The 20682-nt window shown below is 37.2% G+C and overlaps 1 protein-coding gene across 2 annotated transcripts in view; it reads right to left on the bottom strand.

Moving 5' to 3' along the window:
• Window positions 1-3147: 3147 nt before the first annotated feature.
• Window positions 3148-20682, bottom strand: part of mlxip (MLX interacting protein) — a 71858-nt gene continuing 54323 nt past the window's right edge. For both annotated transcript variants that reach the window (XR_007930205.1, XM_051893373.1), the window contains one exon: window positions 3148-4459. Coding sequence is in view for 1 of the 2 variants with exons in the window: in XM_051893373.1 (XP_051749333.1) it covers window positions 4413-4459 (47 nt within the window). In the remaining variant the exon portion in view is untranslated. The remainder of the gene's footprint in view (window positions 4460-20682) is intronic.

Raw genomic sequence — 20682 nt, 5'->3', positions numbered from 1 at the left:
TAACAAAGAAAAAATCAAATGTAATTTGTAATTAAATACTTTGAGAGAAAGTATTTTGTATTTAAAATACTAAAAATACATTCAAATATGTTATTTTATTCTCGCATACAATAACAATAGGGTAGGTCATTTTCGGAAAGGCTAGCAATAGTGAGCTAGCTTTGAAAGCATAAGATCCCACCCTCCCTTCAGAGCATCTCCAAAGCCACGCCTCCTTCAAAACACATGAACGCGCACAGCAGAGAGCAAAAGCATCACGAGAGACGGCATTAAACTATCTCATGTCTCAAAGAACATAACATTACAATAATAATGAATATAAACAACTTAAACCTCTGACCTGTACCACTGCTGCAGATTCAGTTCGGCATTCGTAGTGTTGCCATTGAAACGCATAAATTCATGTCACGAACCGCTCTTAGTAAAACAACACAGGTTGCCGTCTCTTAATTACGGTAGTTATGGCGTGAGCGCAGCATAAGATCATTGTTTTGGTTCAGGAGGAACTGTAATGCTGCGTTCACACCGAACGCGTCTGGGGTGTCTGATTTACATGTTAAGTCAATGTAAATGCGCATCTAGACGTCCTGCGGCGCGAATAAAGCGTTCACGTGTCTGATGCGTGAATCGAGCGTCTGACGCCCTAGACGCCTGAGTTGAAAAATCTGAACTTTGGCGAATATTCGCGGCGCGTTAACCAATCAGGGACTCTGCTTTGGTAGTCACGTGTTTATGACGTGATCAGCGGTGGAGACCAGAACAAAGATGGAGGACAAATTAATAGTCACTGTGTGTGGCCACCCTGAGCTCTATGATGTGTCATCATATTTTTATCGAGACAGGAATAAAAAGGACCTTGCCTGGAAGAGGATAAGCGAGGAAATCGGACAATCTGGTAAGTTGTAAAACATTTTGATTTTAGCCGTTGATACTAGCCCACCTGCTAGCTAGCAAAAGCCGGCCAGCATAACCGAGCTAAATTGCCGCTAAATTGCCGCAACTGACGAGATGATGTGTTTATTCAGAGGCTCTGTGCAGAAAGCCCCTCCCATGACGTGAATTCACGTCTGAACACACTTTGTTTAGACACGCGTCTGACTTCAAAATGTTCAAGCGTCCAACTAGACGCATCTGACGTGAATTTGACGCGCGATTCGCGTTCGGTGTGAACGCAGCATAATGGTGCATTTACACAGGGAGTTGGCATCAATGCTTGATTGAGGGCGTGTCTAAAGCTTGGTGCTGACGCGACCGTCATAGTGACAACAGCCAATCACATTACTTTCCGGTGTTGCATGAATGCAGTTGGCTAGTGTCTGCGCTATGGTATTTGCATACGGCGATCTGATTGGCTGACGCTTGCATTGGTGCTTGAAAATGTGAGGAATTTTTAACTTCTGCCATGAACAACGCGAATGAAGTGAACCACAATTTAGTTTGGCAACGCATGACATGACGTCACCCATTCAAAGTAAACAAGAAGCGTTAACGCCGACGCCCTGTGTGAATGCACCATAAAAGGCGGCTGCTGTTTCGGTTGCGGAGCTCATGATCGACATCTGTCTTACTTTGCATAGCAAGGTCAGAAGCAGGTAAAGAAGCTGCTTTTGTGCTCAGTCAAACTGCTTTAAGGTAAAGTATCCAGTAAAATATACTATCAGATTATTCACTGAATGTCTTTATAACACAGTCGGTCGTGTCTTAAATGAATGTAACCATAAGTATATTCGGTCTGTGCGTTTGTTCTTAAAGTGACAGCAGCCTAATAAACCTGCTGCTGTTTGTCATTAATGTTAATCAAGCAAAAAAAGAAAAAGACAAAATCAGTCACTGCTCCTGACTGAATAAGTATCTTTATAAGGATCATCAATATATATTTAATTGTTACATTGAGGACCGTGCAGTGTAATTTCTTACTTGAATGCTACCGTTTAGTTGTTAGTGCTTTGGCTATACATAGCAACTGAGAACAACTCTCTCTTACGTTTATCTAACTCCACCGTTACTCTCACACTGATTGTGTGTAAATTTTGTTTGTATTTTTGTATTTTCAAAATACAAATTACTTGTATTTTAATTAAATACATTTTTTTACAGCAGTATTTTGTATTTTATTTAAATACATTTGATGAGTAAGTATTTGTAATTTGTAACTAAATACTTTATGTATTTGTGCCCATCTCTGATTACAAAGCACTCTTTTTCTGTGGCCATGAAAAATACCATTCTCTTAGAATTAATTAATAATCAATACTGAGTGTTCACAGGATGAACTGAGTTATTGATTGTAATTTTAATGTAGCTACTTCAAGTTAATCTGATCAACTGATTCAAATATTCATAATTAATCATAATTAATAATCATAGTGAGTTATGAATAATTATTAATATTTCCCCTTTGAGCTAATAAACACATGAACTGTTTTGAATATGTCATCAGTACCTTTCTGGGCATCTGAAAGTGTTAATTATCTTGCTGTTAATGCAGGCCTCACTGAGCCATCGGATTTCATCAAAAATATCTTAATTTGTGTTCTGAAGATGAACGAAGGTCTTACAGGTGTGGAACGACATGAGGGTGAGTAATTAATGACTGAATTTTCATTTTCGGGTGAACTAACCCTTTAAGGCAATACTAAGATAGCATTCTATGCGTGCCTGTCAAATCGCTGAGGCTAAATAACGCAAACTCTGCCAAAAGTGTGTCTGCATGTGTTCAGCGATTAAAATAAAAAAGTTACAAAATGTTTATCATAAATTAGCGCTAAGACCCAGAATCTGCCCTACCTATATTTAAGGTCACGAGCCACTACTGTACTTAGTTATTTTTTAGAAGTAGTTTTACTTGTACTTAAGTACAATTTTTGGCTACTCTACCCACCTCTGGTCACTGCCATCACACTGCTCACTCAACCACGTGGAATGTAAATTTCACTTAACCAAACTGCCTTTAGAGACCTTTGCATTGTTGTATATTATCAGTATATAATTTTCTAAGTGACATTAGAGGTATTATAGTGGATGCTAGTTTTTTTCATTTACTCAATTTCTTTTTACTTATGGTAGCCTATCAATACTGCTAAAAGAAGTACATTCTTTAAAAGAAGTAAATTCACATGGACCACACAGATTCAAGGCTGAGAAAAGTTTAAGTATATTAAATTGTTTTAATAATCATTCATCAGTGCATTTTACTTATTATATAGACGATTAAACACGTAATGCATAGGTTTGTATGTAGATCCAATAGCAAATACAAATCAAAGCAATTCATGACAGCTCAAACCAGGCATTATTAGCTGTCATAAAACGTTAAACCAAAAACTGTTATATTCATGTTACATTTTATATATATAAATTGTGTCGGTGTGAAATATGGTCTCCTTTCGGGGATATCATCATTTGTAATTTTTTTACTTTTTACTAACTGTATATAAAAACAATAAAAGTGTGTGTGTGTGTGTGTTTGTGTCATAAGCCATTTTAAGCCGTTTTGCAAGGAAAAAAAATAATTACGTATTTGTGATTTATATTTCTTGCATAAATTTGTACTGAAATAAGCCTCTGCTGGATATTCAGTTCAGACTGCTGTCTGTTCAGAGTTGAGCTCTATGTGTGTTTGTTTTGTCTGAGTGCTGAGATTCTCTCTACAGACCAGCACACACAGGAGAGGCTCTGAAATCACTGTTAAACTCAACAAGCAATGGGACATCACTTTCCAAGATGCTGGTATGTACAAGTCAAAGACTCCAACACAAAAGACCAACACACACGGTAAATAGAGCACAACTAAGGTAACCATGGTAACAAGAAACACAGATGCACCTGGTCTGTTGTCAGTGACAGGTGTTCTGGAAGGAGTGGGTGGGGCTTTGTAGGTGATTATGCCTGTGACAACCAATAAACACACAGGTGCCAGAATTGAGCCAAAACTAAGATACACACCCACAGGACCACTAAAAACCACCATTAATGCACATACTGAAAGAAAAAGAAGTATAATGATGGAGATTATTATGTAACAGGGTTTTGAGAAAATATGAGCAGAGACCAGCGGATATTTCAGTGTCAGAACCCCCTCCAGAGCCACCAGCTGTTGCAGGTGAAGTCCACAGACTTTCAGAAAATAACATCCAATCGCTGTGCCAAAGAAATTGGATATGAAAAATAATATATACAGGGGCAGTTGCAGCAGGTCAGTGAGGAGGAGGAGGATGATGAAGGCTGAGATCTGGCCTCTGGTCTTTCTCTGAAGGTGCACACAGTAAAAAGCCCAAATCAGACACGGCACCCCCACACACACTGCACTGATGAAGAAGATTAACAGTCTGATTATTTGAACTTCATGGTGATTGTAAAATATATCAGTAGTTGGAGTAGAGAGGATGAAATCACTGTAGTTATATTCGTAGTTATATTCGTCCTCCATGGTCTGATTTTGCTGCTGCACTTTGAATTCCTGAAAGACACACACACACACATACAAAAAAAGAGTTGGTTTAAGTTGATTTGTTTGACCAGTGAAATGACAAAGAAACTTTTTTTTCCCGGTAACTGAAAAAAAATAAAAAAAATTAAAAGCTACACATTCCATCAATTGCGGTTAGAAGAACTGTTGCAAAACATATAACATGCTAGAAACATAATAATCACTGCAATAATGATCCAGTCATAGACTCTTAAGGCCCATTCACACCACGGACGATAACTATAAAGATAACGTTAAAGATATAGTTCTAAAAATCATTCTCAATATTAAAACGTAGCAGAGTCCACACCACAACTCTAACGAGAACTGCACAGAGAAACGATATCGTTGGAATCACATTCAGAATGATTTTATCCAGCTGATGAACGATAAAAAAAACATTGACAGTCAATCAGAATTCATCCTGCTGTAACAAGTTCAAGCATTTAAAGTGTCAGACGAGCATGTGCTTAGAATAAACACAATATTGTCCGCTGGAGTGGATGCTAAATATAGATATTGTTAGAGTTATCTTTATATAGTTATCGTTCTTGGTGTGAATGGGCCCTTTAAAGGAAAACACTTTTTTTTAAAATAGGCTCATTTTCCAACTCCCCTAGAGTTAAACAGTTGAGTTTTACCGTTTTCGAATCCATTCAGCCGATCTCCGGGTCTGGCGGTACCACTTTTAGCATAGCTTAGCATAGTTCATTGAATCTGATTAGACCGTTAGCATCTCGCTCAAAAATGACCAAAGAGTCTCGATATTTTTCCTATTTAAAACTTGACTCTTCTGTAGTTACATTGTGTACTAAGACTGACGGAAAATGAAAAGTTGCGATTTTCTAGGCCGATATGGCTAGGAACTATACTCTCATTCTGGTGTAATAATCAAGGAACTTTTCTGCCGTACCATGGGTGCAGCAGGCGCAATGATATTACGCAGCGTCTCTCACAAATGTCTCCATGGTTGCAAGCAAAGAGCTTAGAACCCAAGAGGCGACACTTTGATACTTTTTGGGTAACAGCCACTAGATGGCGCTCCGGTAGCGCGGCCACCATTATGGGGTGAAAATACTAACTAGACCATAGAATCCTTCACATCTTACGCACCCAAAATCGGCGAATTTCACTGCCAAATCAGAAGCGCAATAGAACAGTTTTTTAAATGAAATCATCAGTAAACTTTATGGCTCCCACAGTAAATGCTGTATTGTCTTATATATGTTTTATTTTACCAGTTGTGGAATCCAACCATTCATCCATCTGAGGTAGCGTAGTTAACCTACTTTATTGAGTATTTCCATTTTATGCAACTTTACACATTTATTAATAGTAAATTAATAATTAATACATTTAAGATCATCATGTTTGCAGCGAACAATATATTTCAGACCTAGTGGAGTAATAGTAATAGTATCTAGGTCTGAATTGAAATAGGCTATATTGTACGTTTTAATGGATCACGCTACAAACATAATGATCTTAATACATGATGCATTGCTGTGTCCGTTATCGCATAATTCACACTTTTGGACACTTTTGCTTCAATGGACATTAGACAACACTGCAAAATCAAGCTGTTATATTCATATACTTATTGTCCAACATTCCCAATTTTTCTGATGCATGTCCTTAATTTAATTTCATATGTTGCTAATAATTCAGTGTTTATAAGCCTTTTAAAGAATTTTAACCCAAACTGACTGGGTTTCTAGAGGTTTTGTGAAAAAAGTGGAAGACTTAAACACAAAGTCTGTAAAATAAACTGTAAAAAGGATTTGATGATCACTAGTGATAGTATTTTATTCTGTGTTGTCATCATTCAGGTTGGATTTCAGCTTTAATGTACGTTTTTTTTTAACAAAGCAGCTGATATTGCCATAGAAACTAGTGGGCTGCCGACTCGCTTTCACCCCAAAATGGCGGAAACACAGGGCTGCTGCTGGGCGCCGGTGTTGCAATGGAACCTTCTATTGAGTGTCGCTTCTTGTTAGTGTATATTCTTTGTTGCAAGGCATGCTCCCTGTGCAAGCAGGGGGTCACAGGCACTGCGTAACATCATTGCGCCTGCTGCACCCATGGTACGGCAGCAAAGTTCCTTGATCATTACGCTGGAATGAGAGTATAGTTCCTAGCCATATTGGCCTAGAAAATTGCAACTTTTTATTGTCCGTCGGTCTTAGTACACGATGTAACTACAGAAGAGTCAAGTTTTAAATAGGAAAAATATCGAAACTCTTTGGTCATTTTTGAGCGAGATGCTAGCGGTCTAATCAGATTTAATGAACTATGCTAAGCTATGCTAAAAGTGGTACCGCCAGACCCGGAGATCGGCTGAATGGATTCGAAAACGGTAAAACTCAACTGTTTAACTCTAGGGGAGTTGGAAAATGAGCCTATTTTCAAAAAAAGTGGAGTGTTCCTTTAAGTATTCGCCTATTTAAATCCAAACAGCGGCAGTGTATATTAACCCATTTAATCCCACCGTAAAGAAAGTGTTCATTTATGAAGCTCTAAAAATGTTACTGACTGCTGTTTTAGTGCATTTCTGGCAAATATGGAAAGAATAAAGGGTCTCATTTAAATATGTGCAGTTTCACATGGTTAGTGCAAATTGTGACACGACCAGAGCAGTTTAATTCTTGTTTGCACCATCAGTAGATGATGGCCGCATCAAAGCTCCATAACAAAAGGTTAGTAAAGTATGTTAACATAAAGATATGACAAAAGATTTTTGGTACACATCTTTAAGGAGTCTAGTGTTTAATATATGAACTCACAATTATTCGGTTTTGTTGAGTGTGGTCATAGAATGAGTGAACATGGTGATGGCAACAATAGTGACCAGTGCGAAAATACAGTGAATGAACTATCCAAAAATGTCCCTAAAATCCCTAAAATGTTACAAATAAGTTACAGTATTGATATTTAAATAATGGCTACACCAATAAAACATTATTATTATATACAGTCATGTGAAAAAGTTAGGACATCCTATTGAATTCCATGGTTTTCTGTATCAGGGCGTAAAAAAATATCATCTGGTCCTTGGCAGGTCTTAAAATTTGGAAAATAAAATCTCAGATGAATAACAACACATGGCATATCACACTGTGTCATTATTTATTTAACAAAAACTAGGCCAAAATGGAAAACCCATGAACTAACCCTTTAATCTCACCTTATAAACTCACTCAGACCAACAAAACACTTCATATATGTCTCAAAACAAGCTCATTCCACCACAACACTGGCAACAATTCTCATTCTGAAAACATACAAGTCATTCATAACACACTGACCTAAAAACACTAACAACAGGAAGCATTACATAAACGATGAACTTTTATCTTTAAAGTTTAAAAGATTTTTCACATAAATCAGTATTTCATTATAGGATAAGACTTAAAGGTGTATGCAGTATGTAGGATTTCTGTCCGCTAGAGGTCGCTAGAGGCCTATTCAAAACAAAGGCGTAGCTTGATGAAGCCAAGTTTGAGCGCGGAATCTTGGGACATGTGGTCTTCACCTCAACGGACGGTGCAAAAGAATAGGGATAGGACTCGGGAAGAAATCATGTTCATGGATGTGATTATTAATGTTATTGTAGTATGAAGCAGAGCAGGACCGAAGCTTTGGATCAGCGTGTCGAATCAGCGGTTTGGAGCGCCATAGTCACGTGATTTCAGCAGTTTGGCACGCGATCAGAATCATGATTCGACATGCTGATTCATAACGCTCCGAAGCTTCCTGAAGCAGTGTTTTGAAATCGGCCATCACTATATAAGTCGTTATTTATTTTTATTTTTTTGAGAAAATATTCTCGTCGCTTTATAATATTAATATTGAACCACTGTACTCACATGAACTGATTTAAATATGTTTTTAGTAGATTAATGGATCTTGAGAGAGGAAATGTCATTGCTGGCTATGCAGGCCTCACTGAGCCATCTGATTTCAACAAAAATATCTTAATTTGTGTTCTGAAGATTAACGAAGTTCTTACGGGTGTGGAACGGCATGAGGGTGAGTAATTAATGACATTGTTTTTGTTTTTGGGTGAACTAACCCTTCAAAGAAAAACACTTCCTACACCCCTACATTTTATTGTATTTTTATTTATTTATTCATTTATTTGTTTTTTCTCTCTTTCCTTTGTCTTTAACTTACTTATTGTTGAGAACATGTAGAGTGAGATGAAACAATTGATTGTAATCTCAGTCCTTGTTTGTAAATCTTTCAATTATGATTGCCTTTTTGTTAATGTTTAACATGCATATGAAAAAAAATGTGTTCCAGAAAAAACTAAACACGCTTTTAGCGCCACTCACTGGACATTTCACTTTGAAACTGTCGCGAAATGTGCACGGCGTAACGTGTTTTGCATTTTGCAAAAATGCTGACACAGATACGTTTTTCTAATGAGCCTGGGCTGCATATAGTAATTTACTTGCGAAAAATAAAAAGTTTAAACAACAACAACATCCTGAAGCAATATTATAAAACAAACATCAAAAACATGTATAGTATAATCCGGTATGTGCAGTATTGGAGTCCCGGCTGTGCAGGAGTCTTTTTGTGTGGAGTTTGTATGTTCTCTCTGTGTTAACGCTGGTTTCCTCTGTTTTTCCCCCACAATCCAAAGACACACAGGATAAGTCAATTGGAGATTGTAAGTTTGCCTGTAGGTATGTGTGAATATGAATGTGTGTGTCATCCCTGTGATGGATCTGTCCATCTGAGCCATCTGTCCAGGGTTTTTTCCTGCCTACAACCCAAGACACTGGGAAAGACTCCAGCCTCCCCACGACTCTACAGGACAAGCGCTTTGGAAAATGTATGGAATAGATGTTTTGAATATGTGGCTTCATATTGACCGATGCTTGTTAGCAACTGAAAAAAAAAAAAACTGTAATCAGCTAAACGGGCACAGTTATCAGTCGCCAAACTCAAATATGCTAAATGTTTGCAGATTAACTGGTTTGGGTGGATATATTGGTCTATCATTACTGGAAAAAACCATTAAAGGTAAAAAATAATTGTGGTGTGGGAAATTACAACTGAGAAACTTTCAGTTTCTCTTCAGTATTTCTATGTATAGCTGTCCACTTGTGATTGCATCACATTTAAAAAAAATAAAAAAAAGAAGAAATAGCTAAGACCAGGTTCTGAATACTTTGTTCACTTCTTCAAAACTCTTCACACAGTGCCCTTACAAAAATAAGTTTACTCAAGTGTGTTATTAGTATACTTCTTTTAAACTAAAAATAAGAAAGTTTACTTTCAGTCTACTTTTTCTCAGAAATATACTTAAAATTGCACTTAAGCATACTTGACTTATACTGACAGAAATGTCTAAGTATATTTGGCCTATACTTGTACTCAATATTCTGATCGAGATATACTTCAATGTAAAATTAAGTATTTTAAGTATACTTGGCTTGTTTACTCTTTTGATTGAGTAGCCTATTAAATGCTTTTTTCATATAGTTTTACACAACTTATAAACTTGTGAAAAAAAAATATATACTAAAAATGGTATTTGAAATACATTTATTTTGTGCTAAGTATACTACAAATACATTTACATATTTATGTGCTTCATAAAAATATCATGCAACTGTACTATTGGTACACTTAAAGTCTGCTAAATTGGAATAACTAATCTTTGTACTTAATGCACTTTAATTGTGTGTAAGTAGTGCTGAGGTCCAACTAAAGATATACTTAAGCATATTTGATTGTGCTAAAGTGCAACTATTGCAAGTATACTTGAAAGATTTAAAGACTGATATTATACAAAGATCACACAATCCTTATTAATAGTGATATTTAAAACACTTATTAGGCTTAATATTACGAAATGTGCATTGAGCAGTAAAGAAATACTCCAAATAAAGTTGAATTTATATCAGTAAATCTTAAGTGGTATGTCAACAAATATATTAATGGATTTGAAGTATACTTAGTATGAAATAAATGTATTTTAAATAGATTTAGCTATAGTTTGTTTGAAAATATTGGTTTATAAAGAAAACAGATATGTTTCTTAATTCTGAGTATCTGAATTTTTGTGTAGGCTAGTCCACTGGTAGTGTACATTTACTTCAAATCTACTTTACTCTTTCCCCGACACTGACTGAATTTTCAGGCTACCAGTGTTTTCACTGTTATACAGTAAATCAAAACTGCCTAATGTTACTGAATGAAATGTCGACCCAGGATGAGCTATAGGATTGTAAAGCTTTGGGGGTGTTGATGGACTCTGTTACAATATGTTATATTTATGGTCAGCAGGATGTGACAAACCATGTATGGTTGACTTGTGAGTCCTGTGTATGTGATGTCATTGAGATGCGCAAGCACGTGAAGTAAAGTGTTGAAGGACAGAAAGCTGAAGAAGTGCATGCAATTCAGAGAGTTAGACATTCCAAACAAACTCAATCGGCTAACGTTACGTGTAAATTCTGTGGAAAACAGCATGAGTGGAAAAAACAGTGTTGCCCAGCTTATGGAAAGCAGTGCTGAAAATGTGGCAAGCTGAACCATTTTGCAAGCACATGCAAAACAAAAGAGACAAAGCGAAAAGGAATACACAGTGTAGCAGAAATGAAAGAGGAACCATTTCAAGAAATCCTCAGTCTCAGTTCACAAAAGGAGGGAGACAAACAAGAAAAACAACTGTTCGCAACCATGCTGATAGGAGAAAGGCCAGTAAAATTTCAACTAGACTGTGGAGCTAGTTGCAACGTAATACCCATCCAACTGTTAAACCCTGACACAGTAATGGAAAAGACCGAACAGATTCTGGTCATGTATAATAAGAGCACCCTGAAACCCACAGGAAAATGCAGAATAAAAATAAGAAACCCCAGAAACAGAAAACTCTACCGGCTGGAATTCATTGTAGTGGATGAAAGCTCATCAGAAAAAAGGCTGTGCAAGCAATGGATCTGGTAAGAATTCAGCATGAAAATATTCTTGCGATTGATGATATTGTCACCACAGAGACAAGCAGAGAAAAGAAACCGTGGGACAAGAGAAACATACAACGAGAGTATGCTGATGTATTTGAAGGAGACGGATGCTTGGAAGGCAAATACAACCTTGAAGTGGATCCTGAAATTAAAGCGGAGAGTTCCTGTGCATTAATGAAACACCTAAAAGATGAGCTGGGAAACCTGGTAGAGAGAAGCATCATAGCTCAGGTGGAAAAGAGCACTTATTGGATTAGCAGCATGTTGGTGGTGAAGAAACCATCTGAACAATTAAGAATTTGTATTGACCCAAGACCACTAAACAAAGCACTCAAGCGTCAACACTTCCCTTTACCCACCATAGATGATGTTCTTCCTGATCTGACTAAAGCGAGAGTTTTCACAGTGTGTGATGTGAAGGACGGATTCTGGCACGTCAGGCTTTCAGAAGAGTCAAGTTACCTCACTACCTTCACAACTCCGTTTGGCAGGTACAGATGGCTCAGAATGCCCATGGGGATCAGCCCGGCTCCAGAAGTGTTCCAGCACAGGTTGACCCAAGCATTGGAGGGGCTACCAGGAATCCGGATAATAGCAGATGACATTCTTGTCTGTGGGGAAGGTGACAATGATGAGGTAGCTAAGAAAGATCAAGACGCAAAACTAAGACAACTACTGGAACGTTGCAGAAAAAGAAACATCAAGCTAAACTTCAACAAACTCAAGCTGAGACAGAAAGAGGTGCCATACATCGAACACAGACTGACCTCAGAAGGTCTAAAGATTGACCCAGAGAAGGTGAGAGCCATAGTGGAGATGCCCAGACCATCAGATGTGAAGGGGCTACAGAGATTATTAGGTATGGTGAACTATTTGTCCAAATTTTGTGCACACTTATCAGACAACACTGCGACACATTAAGACAACTGACACACAGAGATGTGGTGTGGGAGTGGACTGATGTACAGGAAGAAGCATTCAATAAATTGAAACAAGTGATTGCCTTGGCACCTGTTCTGAAGTACTATAATCCAGAAGAAGACCTGGTTCTTCAGTGTGACTCCTCCAAGACAGGCCTGGGTGCAGCACTTCTACAGGTTGCTTTTTGCAGCAGAGCACTTACACCCACAGAAAAGGGGTATGCACAAATAGAAAAAGAATGCCTGGCAATCCTGTTTGGGATGAAAAGATTCCACCACTACACCTACGGCAGGAACACAGAAGTCCATTCTGACCACAAACCCCTTGAAACCGTCACAAGAAAGCCACTTCTTGATGCGCCTAAGAGATTGCAGAGAATGCTTTTGAGACTCCAGCGGTATGACATTAATGTTGTCTATGTTCCAGGTCGACTAATGCACTTAGCAGACACCCTCAGCAGAGCGTACTTACCGGAGTGTGCTGCAGAAGGCTCTGTAGAGACAGAAATAGAGACAATTAACACGCTGCAGTACCTGGCCATATCAGAAGGAAGTCTACAAAAGATACAGGCAGAAACAGCTAAGGATTGGAACATTTCAGATGTTACAGCAAGTGATAGCCCAGGGATGGCCAGAAGAGAAAACTCAGCTGAAAGAAGAGTTGAGAGAGTTCTTTTCTGTGAGAGAAGAGCTCAGTGTGAAACATGGTGTGATTTTTAGAGGAGCGAGAGCTGTAATACCAGCAAAGCTGAGAACAGAAATCATGGAGAGAATTCATGCATCACACTTAAGCCGGGTGCACACTGTGCGATTTATAATTGTCCTTTAGGATTGTTGCTTGTCAGACTACGTTCATGATCCTCATGTCACACTGTGGGATCTCAGCCGTCATTTATGTCAGACTGTACGACAGTCAAGACGCGTTAAAAACGGACGCGTGCATGAAAACTTGTCCGGAGTTGCGTTGTTACTGTGAGCTGCTGAAATGGTGGCTAACAAAGACATCTCTACCGTTCATTTTGATCACGGCTTGTCTTGAAAAACGAAGACAATTTGATGTTTGTCGTAGGAGAAGTCACACTGCAGGACTGTGTGCCAAATCTTCTGACACTGCCAGAATTTCGGAGGTAAAATCTGATCGCAACGGTCATTAATCGGCTGTCTGTGAACATGTCAAACTAGCGATCAAAGACTACAGATTTTAGCCTAGGATTATAGGAATCTTTTAGGATTCTCAATTTTTCTCAGACGACCAAATCGTGGCCAAAATCACACAGTGTGAACCAGCCTTTAGGCATTGAAAGTTGCTTACGCAGAGCAAGAGACTGTGTATACTGGCCTGGGATGAGTGCGGCCATCAAAGCATACATAGGAAACTGTGCGGTTTTCAGAGCGGTGGATACACGGCAGCAGAAGGAGACCATGTGCCCACACAACATCCCAATGAGGCCAAAAGTAGGAACAGATTTGTTTTCATTTAACAACATAGCTTACCTCATTACTGTTGACTATTTTTCCAACTTCTGGGAAGTAGACTATCTCACAGACACCAGCTCAAGCAAAGTGATACACAAGTTGAAGGCCAATTTTGCACGTCATGGGATCCCATGTGATCTCTAAAAACTGGCCACAGTACAGCTCACAAGAATTCAGACAGTTCAGCGCGGCATGGGAATTCAGGCACATAACATTGTCTCCAGCATATCCGCAGAGCAGAGGCAAAGCGGAGTGTGCAGTAAAGACAGCCAAACAGCTGATGGAAAAGGCAAGGAGAGCAAAGACTGACCCATATCTCGCTATTCTAGAACACCGGAACACACCATCTCAGGGATTCAACGCCAGTCCTGCACAAAGACTCATGAGCAGAAGAACCAGAACATTAATTCCGACACATGACAGCCTCCTGCAGCCAGCTGTTGTACGCACAGAACATGCAGTAAAAGACAACCAACGCAAACAGGCTTTCTACTACAACAGAGGAGCAAAAGATCTTAAACCTCTTCAGGAAGGAGAACAAGTAAGAGTTCAGCTGGACACGAAACACAGAGCACACTGGACACCAGAAAAAGTGATAAGAATGGCCAGATCATACACTGTCAAGCTGGAAAATGGAACTGTCGTGAGTAGAAATCGGATGTGACAGACCATGTATGGTTGACTTGTGAGTCCTGTGTATGTGATGTCATTGAGATGCGCAAGCACGTGAAGTAAAGTGGAAGTTATTAAAGTTATTAAAAGTGATTGAAAATAAGAACCAAGCATATAACAGACTCAATCTACTCCATCTGTATTTTGATCATCGTTCTGAATCCCTTCCGGATATATAGTCTTTGACAAAAATGCGATTTTCTCAGCTTTTAAATGTTGCTTTTTTTTATTTATTTTTTTTAATGAAACTTACCCACATTCAAGTGTTGATAAAAAAGGATGCATGAAGCTAGAATAAAATGTTTTTTTTTTTGTTTTTTTAAATGGAAAGAGTTAAAGTACAGTTAAAGTTGTATTTCAAATATAAAAAATTAATACCTAACTAGGAATATAGTAGTATACTTAAAGGTCAAAAATAAAATATAAATAGTAAACAGTAACACTTTACAACAAGGTTCATTAGTTAACATTAATTAACTACATTAGTTAACATGAACTAGGGGAACACGGGGCACAAAGTAATGTGGGGTTAGTTGTAACACACATGGTTTAAAACTTTCCACACATGCCAGCATGATGAAACTTAGTGTAGTAGTTTCCATATCAACGCTATATCGAGAAAAATTTGCGCCAAAATTAAAAAATCTTTGGAAGATATCACTGAACATTTATTTAACCATAGCAAAATTATGTTTCTTACTTAAGTTAATTTTTCATCTATTTCTTTTTGTGTTTATTTAAAATGAGACAAATCTGATATTATTTTATATCTGTTATTTAACAGTTGAGGTAGTTCTTTAATGCTTATCTAACCAGCAGAAGACACTAGCCGGGTTTAAATCGCAGTTGCACAGGTGGGGCACGTTACAATTAGAACTAGAACTATGCTATTCTATTCTATACTTTTATGAATTCTATTGAGAAACCATGAGAAAAAGGTGAATAAAGACTAAGAGACAATGTTCAGAAATTACGAATTATTATTATGTCTTGAACTATGCTGTATAGCTGTGTTTCGCTGTTTGTTGTCAAACGCAAAAATTAGTTTATTTTTAATTATTAAAAAATGCTATTATTTCATATGAAAAAGTTAATAATTGTATTTTATTGACAAAATATTTTAGTTTGTCTTGTATATTTTTTTTGATTAGATCAGACATTTTAAGCTGTTGTATGGTCATGTTACAACATGCCCCATCACATGTTACAATGTGCATGTTACTATGGGGCATGATGTCACATTTCATTTCCATTGTTTCAGGGTAAATCAAGAAAAAAGTATACACTGTATTAATGAAACAAAACCACATAATTGTTCTGGACATGTGTGAAATTAATGTGGGAAAAAATGATATTACATAAATATTATAATATAATATAATATAATATATGATATTATAATAAAAAGGTAAAACTCAACTGTTTAACTCTAGGGGAGTTGGAAAATGAGCCTATTTTCAAAAAAAGTGGAGTGTTCCTTTAATGTTAATTTCAGCATTTACTAATACATTACTAAAATCTTGTTAACATTAGTTAATGCACTGTGAACTAACATGAACTAACAATGAACAACTGTATTTTAGTTTTAGTGCATTTTGAATGTGAAATTAACTGCTGTTCTGCTAAATGAAAGTTGGTTAGCACTGTCAAGTTTTGAAAAAGTGACCTAAAGTACTGAGAAATGTGTCCTAGTAATTGTAAAAACAACTGTACAAGTACTAAATTATGAATCTGCCTTTATTATCAAAGTTATTTATTATTAATTAACAGGGTCAAACTATTGTGGAACATTTGGATACATTAATTTATTTTTCAATTATATAAGCATATACATTTTGTGTTTACCAGCTGCATGTTTGTGTGTCTCTGAACAGTTATCTGCTTGTGGCCCTGTTTCTGGTATTAGTTTTTTTTTTACACAATAACAAGGACCCATTTCTCAATTCTAAGGTCTGAGGTCACTTTAAAAATCTCTTCACACAGTTCTAACCAACTTTCAGCTTGGCACAGCAGTTAAATTCACATTCAAAATGCACTACCAAAACACTCCATGTCCCAAATCAAGTCATTCTTCGATAACACTAGCAAAGGCTGTAAAACAATGACATAAAAACACAAACAACAGGTAGTGTTTGTCACATACAGGTGGCAGAAATTTGCATGATGCAGCAATACAGCAAGAACAGTCTTAACTACTCATAGAAACATAGAAAATAAAAAACAACCACATTAACTCACGACATAAACAACACAGAACAAAGAACTGGAAGAACATAGGGCTTAAGATAGACCAGTAAAGAACTGACCTGAGATCAGGCAGAGAGTTATGATGATGGTAATGATGATGGTTGCCCTAATTCCAGTTTGACTTCAGTCTCACGAATATTCAAAGAAACAGCTGTATCAGATCACAGTCAAATATAAACATGTACAGACATCCTCCATCGGTCTCTCTCACACTTCTGCTTATTCTCTATAACGGTTCCACCCAGCTGCGCCGCTAACAGGGCAGATAAATATTGAGAGATATGTGAGAGACATGCAGAGTAATATAAGCATACAGTCAATCACAATGCAGATGCACATCAGTATAGTACTATAATCACATACAGTATAAAGGAGGGACACGACACAGAAATCTGTTGCCTTAAAACAAAAAAATGCAAAGCAAAAATTAAAAACTGATCTGAAACAATGAATGATGATGTTCAGGATTACAAACAGCACAAGATGAAAAAGCACTGAGCAAAACTAGAGTATGGGAACTAGTGGAGGCCTCTAGACATCACTGGGGGAAATAAAAAAAAAATAATAAAAAAAAAGAACTGTCTTATAGTTTTTTTTTTTTCTTTCTTTTTTTTTTGTCAGTTGCTAACAAGCATCGGTCAACACTGAAACCACAAAACTCTTCACACAATCAGCGAAACAGAAGTCTATGTGGACCAAACTGAATCATTTTTCATTCCTTTCACGCAAAATGCATTCAATGACCACATTTTTAAAAAATCCTGAAAACTTTTGCCTTTTGGTAAATCGGGATAGCTTCAGAATGATTTTGTTTGGAAACATGGATCAAGAAAGACACATCGATGGGAAAAGTAGAGTGGCAGAAAGGGAGGACTAGAACCCTCCATCCATCCATTCCATACATTTTCCAAAATACTTGCCCTGTAGGGTTGTTGGGAGGCTGGAGTCTTTCCCAGCATCTCGGGTTGTAGGCAGGAAAACACCCTGAACACATGAAGAGTTTTGAAAATGTGGCTTCAGTATTGACCAATGCTTGTTAGCAACTAAAACCAACAACAACAAAAACTGTTAGTTAGCCTGGAAAGTACTGTGTGATTTACAACGTATTTACAGCGTAACTTCCGGTAATTATAGTGTACCCATAAAGTAAGTATGTGTAAGTATAGGGGAACAGTATGTAAAGATTGGGGAATAAAGGGGTGACAACCAGGAAAATAACAAATTATTTATACTTTAAGTATTTTAGAACTAAGAGGTACTTATACTATTATGATAGACAATGATCTTATGTTTGGGAGCAATTTGGCGAGAACATACACTGCACACCTTTTTGTAATAATAGTGTACAAATACATAGAGGCTTTTTTTAAATTTATGGGGTAGGCTACATGTCAGTGCATTATTTTGTACAGTATTTTGTTTTTATTGCAAAATTGCACTTATTACGTTGTTTCATTGCAAGTAAAACTACAACTATAGCATTTTTTTTAATACTGGGGAAATATACTCTTGTTCCATGTAGTTACAGGGTAAGTATGACATCTGCGGGCTGTAAATTAAAGAGGTGCTTGTTACCCTCGTGTGTATTCTCTAGCCATTGAGCGTACATCAGTTGTACACTCGTTATTGCGGTGCATTGTGGGATTGAATGAGTGCACTCGATAATGTCCACTAAGGTTTTGGACACCACTAAAATGGCTGTTCCCTTCAAATAGTGCCCTATTTAAAGGTAGGGGGCAATTTCGGACACAGGACACAGCTAATCAATGGTTCAGGTGTGTTTAAAGGGGGGATATCACACACAGTTTCTGCCAATCTCATGTTAATCTTGAGTACCTATAGAGTAGTACTGCATCCTTTATATCTCCGAAAAGTCTTCAGTTATATCATATTTATAAAAGATACACTGTACAGAGTCTTTCCGAAAAAAGCCGAGCTCCTGGAGGCGTGCCTGCCGTCAGTGCCGTGGGCTGAGCTAAAGAGTCACGAGCGCACACAGCTTTTGCGTAGAGATCATCTGCAAGGATGTCATATTTGTGATGCAATCTGGGAAAACCTGTCGGATGTCGCGATGGAACGTTTTCAGTAAAATCAAAAAATAGGTCAATGTCATTTTTTTTTTTGTCAAAATTGGGTTTTCATTAAATTATTAATTCTATAACATCTTGTCTATAATTTCTGAAAATATCTTGGCAAAATTTGCCTGTTAAGCGCAGAAAAATGTGTAATTAAAAATGTGTATTAATTAGTGTATTAATGAAATTTCCCGCCAGTCCTGTGTAAACTACGACACGCAAAGATTTTTTTTTCTAATAGGCCTACAATGTTATCGTGAGAAGGCGGAGCACAAGAGAACAGCGGAGCTATAATGAACACACATGTTCTAATTATGTGTTTATTAGAGGTTGAATTCAAATCAAATACTGCCAAACTGCCCATATTACTTCTGAAAAGGATGTCTACTTCGTAAAATGTATGAAAATATGGAAATATGGATCAGATCACTCAAATAAATGGAGGCGCCCTTACATGGTCAGTAATGGAGCTTGGATGTCATCTAGTGAAAAAGTTTGGTACTGCGCCCAAACAAAATCTTACTGAAAGCTAATTTTTGAAATATATCAACCTAAAATTTGGAATGTTGACATTTTTGGCTTTGATTTTTTTGCAATTTAAGAGTAAAACGTTTTGTAATGTATTATTATAAAATATAAACAATTATATTTTTACATTTTTATAAACAAACTTCTATAACTTTTTTTTGTTTCACTTTCCTAATTTATTTCACTTATAAAATAATCTGACAAGTGTCTTCTTTAAAACAAGACCAACCTTAGGTCTATATTCCAAAGCGTTCTTGAATTACAACCATTTAAGTTTGGATAGTGCATTTTCGTGTCTATGTGAAAAAAGGGGGTGACAGTTATTTAAACCTGTTTTTCTCAAAATTCCATTCCTGAAAATCATAGCGATCAGCCAACTTCAGATAACCATAACTTTTGCTACAGACAAGCTATGAAAGAAGTAAAAACAGATTTGGAAAGGGCTCGAATGCATTCATATGATATTGAAACCCGTGATAGGTAAAACTTCACCATGTGATGGGTTTTCGCAGATCACATCACAGTTAAGAAAAGTAATCGTAATAAAATTGACTGATATTCATTGTGAGGTGTAAAATACTGTAATTTCTTTCTTACTTTGCAATCTAATGGTTATTTTTCTTAAATGAGACTGCCTCGATGATGTATGCAGCCTTCAAATGCAGCCTTCGAAGGGTGCAGCCCCTGAATTGGGATACAGCCATTGTTGAAAAATCTCTTGGCTTCTGTATCCCGACCGAAGCTTGTTGATGGGCGTGCTCTTGCTCTTGCTCTGGGTGATGTGTGTGTGCAGCTTATCAGGGAGAAGTGCCTATACAAGGAATTCCGCCCTTTATTACGTGATAAAGGGCCATACTCGGGAAAAAAAAAAAATGGCGAAACATGTCCACAACCGGAAGTAGTATATTTGGCACAGAAATACTCCGTCATACGTCCAACTCGTGTTTTGAAACTTTGGCCATATTTAGTATGAGAATCCAACTCTTTAACAGTGTAAATAAGTCAGAATACATGAAATAGCATTACACCCCCCCTTTAATTGGGGCTGGAGCTAAACTTTGCAGGACAGCGGCCCCCCAGGACAGAGTTTGGAGACCTCTGATTTAGTGTGAGTATTATCCGCCTCTGCAAGCTCACGCTCATCTGCATACACTTTTGAGACCCTGCCTACACTCAGATATACAGGTGCTGGTCATATAATTAGAATATCATCAAAAAGTTGATTTATTTCACTAATTCCATTCAAAAAGTGAAACTTGTATATTATATTCATTCATTACACACAGACTGATATATTTCAAATGTTTATTTCTTTT

Source organism: Ctenopharyngodon idella, chromosome 5 (genome assembly GCF_019924925.1).
Source record: "Ctenopharyngodon idella isolate HZGC_01 chromosome 5, HZGC01, whole genome shotgun sequence".
NCBI lineage: Eukaryota > Metazoa > Chordata > Actinopteri > Cypriniformes > Xenocyprididae > Ctenopharyngodon > Ctenopharyngodon idella.
This window is presented reverse-complemented; position numbering and strand designations above follow the sequence as displayed.